This window comes from Myotis davidii, unplaced genomic scaffold (assembly GCF_000327345.1).
Source record: "Myotis davidii unplaced genomic scaffold, ASM32734v1 scaffold456, whole genome shotgun sequence".
NCBI classification, from domain to species: Eukaryota; Metazoa; Chordata; class Mammalia; order Chiroptera; family Vespertilionidae; genus Myotis; species Myotis davidii.
The window spans coordinates 310,380-317,928 of record NW_006287375.1 but is presented as its reverse complement, the minus strand read 5'-3'; the positions used below and the strand labels follow the sequence as shown (position 1 = coordinate 317,928).

Here is a 7,549-nt window from a genome sequence, read left to right as displayed (position 1 = left end):
TCAGTGCACATGTATACATTAAATAATAAATGTATTTTTTATCACCATATACTGTGTTTTTGTTGCTCGAATGAATTTTATTATTTCTTCAAGGTTCTTCACATACATACCCCTTAAGAGATATCAAGTAGGCATAACATGTTCTCAAAAAATTAGTGTTGGCACGCAGAAGAATTTTGAGTCAGAGATTTTGCTGGTTTTGGCAGGCACTCACAAAAAGGTTGCCCCCCCTGTCCTAGGTAATGCTTCTATCCTTATATCCTGAATCTTTAAATATAAATATATTAGAGGCCTGATGCACGTAATTCATGCAAGGGGCTTGGCCCTCACAGCCATGGCGGCTGCCTCAGCCCTCGCAGCCCCGGTTTTGTCTGGAAGGTCATCCAGAAGTACATCCGGGAGGTCATTTAGCTGTCCGGTCTAATTAGCATATTATGTTTTTATTATTATAGATATGTATGTAAAGTTGTTTTACACAATGGAATTACTGAATTGTCATTTTGAGGGTAAATCAGTGGAAGTATATTTATTAAACCACACCACAAGAATCTATGATCACTGAAATTCACACACTTCCATCATTTTATCATTAAACCAAAAATCAGCAGTCTTTATGTAATAGAGCCATATCTAAAATTCATATAGGTCTATGTATTTTTAAGATCAAGATACTTGTGTAATCCAACTAGAAAAACAAAAATAAAAGTAGCCCTAGCTGGTTTGGCTCAATGGATAGAGCGTCAGCCTGCAGAATGAAGGGTGCCAGGTTCAATTCTGGCCAAGGGCACATGCCTGGGTTGCGGGCTTGATCCCCAGTAAGGAGTGTGCAGGAGGCAGCCAATCAATGATTCTCTTTCATCATTGATGTTTCTATCTCTCTCTCTCCCTCTCCCTTCTTCTCTAAAATCAATAAAATATATATTTTTTTGAAAAAAGTAAAAGTAAATGTTGGGATGAAGTTATTCATATATTTTATTTTTTAGGACAAAGGTCTCCAAACATATTTTGCTTACATTCCTAATAAAATAATTTTGCAAAATTATGTTTCCTCCTAATAGTTTTTAATTCTAAGTTTCAATATTTGCAAAGGGTGTAATCACTGGCATAATATATATTATTTTAAGAAAATTATTATATGATTTTGATAATTGTAGCCAATGACAAGTAAATGTCACAATAACTTGATACCTACCACAATTCACTTAAAAAACACATGTACAAGCTTATCTTTAACAGTTGGTACTTTTACATTGTCTTTTTTTTCCTTTTAAACTTGACTATGACAAGGTTCAACCTCAATTCAATTCCTATATTTAATTTGTATGGATTTAACCTTGATAAACCTTGTTAACCTGAATAGGTAGGAAAATGTTTTATTGTAGCAATGTCAGTCAAGTTTGCATGTCTCCCAAGTTATATTCTACAAGTAACAATGATGTATCATTAAAATATACTTATAAATTGAAAATTCAATTAGGTCTTACTTCATTTTTGCTGGGAAAAAAATGTACAGAATAATTTACTCCCAATAATTAGGACCATTCACTTTTTCATTCCAATACCAGCATTTTGAAAGACATTTAGGTTTTTATACATGAGGGCAATACACCAAGGTTAAGTTTAGAGAAGGTGAGAGGTATGCTTTTCTTTTGCAAAATTAAGAAGGGTTATTGAGGAAGGGGAGTGGAAAAGGAGAACCAGGAGACAAGTTCTCATACAGCTTCATTTTGGAAAAAGTATAATGAATGTTGATAATCTAGAAACTGATTACTTACCTACCCTGTATAACCCTTGAAGAGCCTCATGACCACAAATTGGAAGGCAGCTTCCTTGAAAGTCCTTTATTTATAACACTATTATAAAGCTAATAGTCCTAAAGACGCTGCTTCTAATTTGTAGCACTAAGTTGACCTGATCTCTTCCTATTTCAGTTTCTCTAAAGCATGTCTACTTACTTATTTCATAGGAATTTAAAAAGCTTTATTCAAAGGGCATAAAAGAGTAAATAAAATTTTTCTAGTTTCCTTCCTACTCAGGTCTTTTTAAAAAGGAACTACAATTATCCATCATTTATATTTTCAAATAATCCAATTATTCCTTTTTTTCACATAAATGATAGCATACTACATATACTGCTCTTTACTTAGTCTATATACTTAATATAAGTATCCTGGATACTTATCTTGGATATCTTTTTATAGCAGCTTATATAATCTATCACATAGTATTCTGTTGTCATGTCATAGGCAGAAGCAATAAAGCAAAATGATTAAGAGCATGGATTCTAAAAAGACTGGTTGGTTTAACACTTAACTTTCCTACTTACTAACTGTGTGACAGCACTGAGCAAGTTACTGAACCTCTACATGCTTCAGTTTCTTTATGTGTAAAATGGGGATTAATAATAGTAATTACTTACCTTTATGTTATAGATATGATGCTTAAATATGCTAACACTTGTAAAGAGCTTAGTATAGTGCCTGGCACATAAGAAGCACTCATTCATATTGTAATCTAAATCTGAATAACGACCTTGAGACATTTAGGTCCTTAATAAAGTCTATAAATATAAAAGATTCCTTTGGGAAAAAATATTCCTTTAGATATCACATGTAAACTTACCTTTGTTGTAATAATAATCTGTTTTCTTTTTCTTTTAAAGCTTTCTTTAGTTCTGCTGTTCTTGAAGGCCTATGTAGGTATTTCCTTTTTCCTGTGTATTCATAAGTCCAATGTCCAAATTCCAAGCATTTCTGACATCTTACATGTTGCTTATTTGCTTCACTACAGAGCAAAAATCAGAATACAGGTCTTAAATTCTGCCCTGAAAAGCATAAACAATATAATGTGTAAAATGGTGTTTTTTTAAAATAGAAACAAACATCATTTTACATTTTAAATTGTTTATGTTAGGTTTAATCACAAGACAGCATAGTAAGTGGTTAAGAGCATGGACCTTGAAGTTAAGACAGAATTTAGCTCAAATCTTCATTCCTCAATTCCACTCCAGCAATGGCAGACTAGGTAACTCAGACATCGCTTAGGTTCAGAACTAGAAAAGACAGTGAAAACATTTAAAACAATCTGCTCGAGGCATGAGAGAACTAACAATAAAGTAAAGAATAACCAAGCCAAGATACAGAAGAAGATAGAAATCCAGAGTGGTCAGCCCTGTAGTTTGTATCTGTAATTAGGACTCAGAAGGTCTATCCGTTAAGAATAAACCAACCACATAAAGAGTGCAGCCCGGTTTCTAAACATCTAGGAGACTAAGAAAAATCTCAGTTCCTGAAATTAGATTAAGATGCAGCAAGCAAAGAAAAGCAGATGAAAGAATTGGAAAGGAAGAAATCAAATTATCATTCCTCACTGATGATGTATTATGTACATGGCAAATCCAAAAGATCTACAGATAAAATATTTTTAATAGTTTGAATTCATAAGTGAGTTTAGCAAGGCTTTGGATTGGGGTCAGCAAACTGTCCGTAAAGGGTCAGACAGTAAATATTTTAGACTTTGCAGATCAAGAGGCAAAAGCGAGGATATTATCCCCAGCTAGCATGGCTCAGTGGGCTGAGCACTGTCCCATGCTCCAAGAGGTTGCTGGCTCAATTCCCAGTCAGGGTATATGCTTGGGTGGCAGGCTCAATCCTCAATAGGAGGCATGCAGGAAGCAGCCGATTGAGGTTTCTCTATCATAGATGTTTCTATCTTCTCTCTCTCCCCTTCTCCCACTCTCTAAAACAGGGGTCCTCAAACTACGGCCTCCTGGCCGCATGCGGCTCGCCGAAAACATTTATCCGGCCCACCGGGTGTTTTTGCTGCTGCTGTGTGCATAGGAATTTGTTCATAGTTTTTTTTTAAACTATAGTCCAGCCCTCCAACGGTCTGAGGGACAGTGAACTGGCCCCCTGTTTAAAAAGTTTGAGGACCCCCTGCTCTAAAAAAAAAATCAATAAAAACATATTTAAGGAAAAAAAGTGAGGATATTATGTAGATACTTATATAACAAAAAAAAAATTTTTTTCTGGAAATATTTTGTTAATAAAAATATTTCATATAAAAGAGGTTTACTAATGAGAAGAATGGAATTCTTTTTTGGAGGATAATGTTTCACTCAATTGAGATTAAAAGTTAGTATTCCCCACCATCAAATTGATCATATATATTAGTAACATTCTTCATACCCCCTGGCTAGGTAGCTCAGTTGGTTGGAGTGGCATCCTGATACACCAAGGTTGCAAGTCTGATCCCTCATCAGTGCACATACAACAATTAACTAATGAATGCATGAATGGGTAGAACAATGGATCTTTCTTTGTTTCTTTCTTTGTTTCTTTCTTTCTTCTTACTTTCTTTCTCTCTCTCTCTACAATAAGTAAATAATTTAAAAAACCACAACATTCTTAGTTTGCAAGACTACAAGAATAGGCAGCAGGCGGGATTCAGTTTGCCAAACTGTATTAGATAAGGTCAACACGTAAAAATGAATTGTTCCTATATAATAAAAAGTTAAAAATTTACTTAAATATGTTTTTATTGATTTCAGAGAGAGGAAGGGAGAAGGATAGAGATAGAAACATCAATGATGAGAGAGAATCATCAAATGGCTGTTTTCTGCAAGCTCTCTACTTGGGATCGAGCCTGCAACCTGGGCATGTGCTCCAACCAGGAATTGAACTGTGACCTTCTGGTTCATGGGTCGACACTCAACCACTGGGCCACACCAGCCAGGCAAAAAATGAAATTTTAAAAGGTGACATTTATAATATCCTGAAAAATACCCAATACCTACAAATAAATAAAAGAAAATATGTGTAAGACTTTTGTACAGAAAACAAAGATTATGGAGAGGAACTAGAGTCTAGTTACTAGACATTTAGATAAATAGCTAATAGCTAATAGAGGGATATACCATGTTCATAGAATGGAAGACCCAATATTATAAAAATGTCCCTTCTCTCCAAATTGACCTATAGATTTAAAGTAATGCCAATTGGTAAAGACCTATAAGAGAAATATCTGAAAGTCTGCCAAAATGAGCTGAGACTAGTAAAAAATATCAAGAACATAAAAAATTATTTTGTGTCTTAGTTATATTTAAATCATAAAGAATAAAAAAAGGAATAGGTTCACTATTTGGTGTGCTAGGTAAATAGGCCACCAATATTACATTATGGACTTAGAGATCAAGCAGGACTATTTTATTTTGCTTAGTCTGAACTCAGGTATTATTATCCTCCTATATAATAAAAGCCTAATATGCAAATTCCCCTCGACCGGGAGTTTGACTGCTTGCCATGACGTGGGCTGACCACCAGGGGATGGCACAGAACATGGTGGGCACCGGCAATGTGGCACTGGCAGTGGGCAGCAGTGCAGGCCCTGATGAGAGCGGGACCTCGGCGGGAAGGTGGAGCAGGTGAGCAGGTGGTGGCGGGCCAAAGTGGGTGCAAGTGGGGCCAGGCCAAGGTGGGGACCAGTGGCGGGGGGTGGGGTTCCGCCTGGCTCTCAGGTGCTGAGGGAGCCGGGTGGGGGCCCCATGACTCAGGCGGAGGGGGGAGGGGCAGAGGGCCGGAGGCCCAGGTACTGCCCAGGGACTAGAGGTCAGGTGGGACCTGCCCTTCCACACCAGACACTCACGCTTCAATCACTGGCCAGGCCTAGGGACCATACCCATGCACAAATTTCGTGCACTGGGCCTCTAGTACACAGAATAAAAAGAGTAAAACTGAAGTCCAAGATATTTGAGGAGTATGTAACAGAGCCCTAATTTATTTGGAATGTGTTTAAGTTATATGACCAGGTGAATGCTCCCTGACATATCAGAGATTTTCCCAGGTGAGACTATTGGACTGCTACTGGTAATCTGAGGAACTCTGGAATATAGAAGTGGTACTGAAAGACTAGAAGCAGGCAAATTCTGTTTTGATTTTAGAAGTGAAGGATAGATTCCTCAAACTAGATCATTGATTTGTAGAGATCCACTCAATTGTACTCAGAAGATTATGAGGTCTAAGTCAATCAGAGCTTCATAATCCCATAGACTTGGCTCAGGGTTGGGCATGTAACCCAATCTAGACCAATGAGATGCCATCAACTTGAAGCTGAGAGGATATAAATGACCCTAGATACTGCAGCCATCTTTATGCCTAAGGATTGGACCCAACACCCAAAAGAACAAGCCTGAGAGAGAGTGGACCCTGGTGACATCATTTAGTATGCTTTTTAAGTATTATTAGCACTCCATTCTTGATCTCAGAACTGTGTGACTTTAAAGTCTCCTTCCTTCATTAAGCATACTATGTACTCTGACTCTCTCAGTCTTTATCCTTATGCTCAAGGAACTCTTCTTAACTGGCAGGACAGACAGAATCTGATGGAGGGGAGAGGAAAATGGACAAGGATCTTAGAATAAAAAATATCAATATTAAAAGAAATACAGCTCTGGTCAGTGTAGCTCAGCTGGTTGGAACCTCATCCCATGCACCAAAAAGTCATGTGTTTCATTCCTGATCATAGCACATACCTAGGTTTTACTAATAGGTTGGACCAGGGTCTGGGACTTACTGAAGGCAACCAAACCATGTAATCTCTCTTACATCGATGTTTCTCTCTCTCTCTTCCTCCCTATCTAAAATCAAGAAAAAGAAAAGAAATATAAACATATACAGTATATGCCAGCAGAATGTAGTGATATATGTATTTTTAAAATATATTTTGTTGTGGGCACATCCCCAGTGGGAGATGTGCAGGAGGCAGCTGATCGATGGTTCTATTTCATCGATGTTTCTAACTCTCTATCCCTCTCCCTTCCTCTCTGTAAAAAATCAATAAAATATATTTATTTATTTATTTATCTTCCATATTCTTTTTTTAAAAAATATATTTTATTGATTTTTTTACAGAGAGGAAGGGAGAGGGATAGAGAGCTAGAAACATTGATCAGCTGCCTCCTGCACATTCCCTACTGGGGATGTGCCTGCAACCAAGGTACATGCCCTTGACCGGAATTGAACCTGGGACCCTTGAGTCCGAAGGCCAAAGCTCTATCTACTGAGCCAAACCAGCCAGGGCAGTGATATATTATTGATGTGCAAATGGTGATGGCATGAAATGCTGCAAATGAAAAAGAGGCAAACGTTTGGGTGAGCAGGTTGGCAGAAGCAAAGAAGAGCTATCTGGGAGATTCCTGCACTGTCTATAAGCAAACCTCTTGTGCCACTCTCCCCCCCATCATTTGCCACCATGGCCATCTCTCGGTTCTAAAAAACGAACTTCTCGCTTATCTCAAAGCAATTATGCTACCGTCGGATGCTCCTTCCCCAAATCCTCTTACGACCACCGGCTCCTTTCTCACACTTTGAATCTGTTCAAGCGTCACCTCTTCACAAGTGCCTGTCTGTTCAACCAACCTAACCCGGCCTTTCCCTCTCCCACCACCTGTTACTGGCTCCCAAGTTCTTATCATAACCCGTATTTACGTAAAATGTTTACTTTATCGACCCTTTCCACCACTAGCATGGACGCTCCCTGAAAGCGGAGTTTG

At 37.8% G+C, this 7,549-nt stretch overlaps 1 protein-coding gene across 1 annotated transcript in view; it reads right to left on the bottom strand.

Moving 5' to 3' along the window:
• ZCCHC10 (zinc finger, CCHC domain containing 10) overlaps positions 1-7,549 on the bottom strand; it is a 10,727-nt gene that overhangs the window by 2,386 nt on the left and 792 nt on the right. The window contains exon 2 of the mRNA XM_006759139.2: positions 2,623-2,784. Coding sequence (XP_006759202.1) covers positions 2,623-2,784 — 162 coding nt within the window. The remainder of the gene's footprint in view (positions 1-2,622; positions 2,785-7,549) is intronic.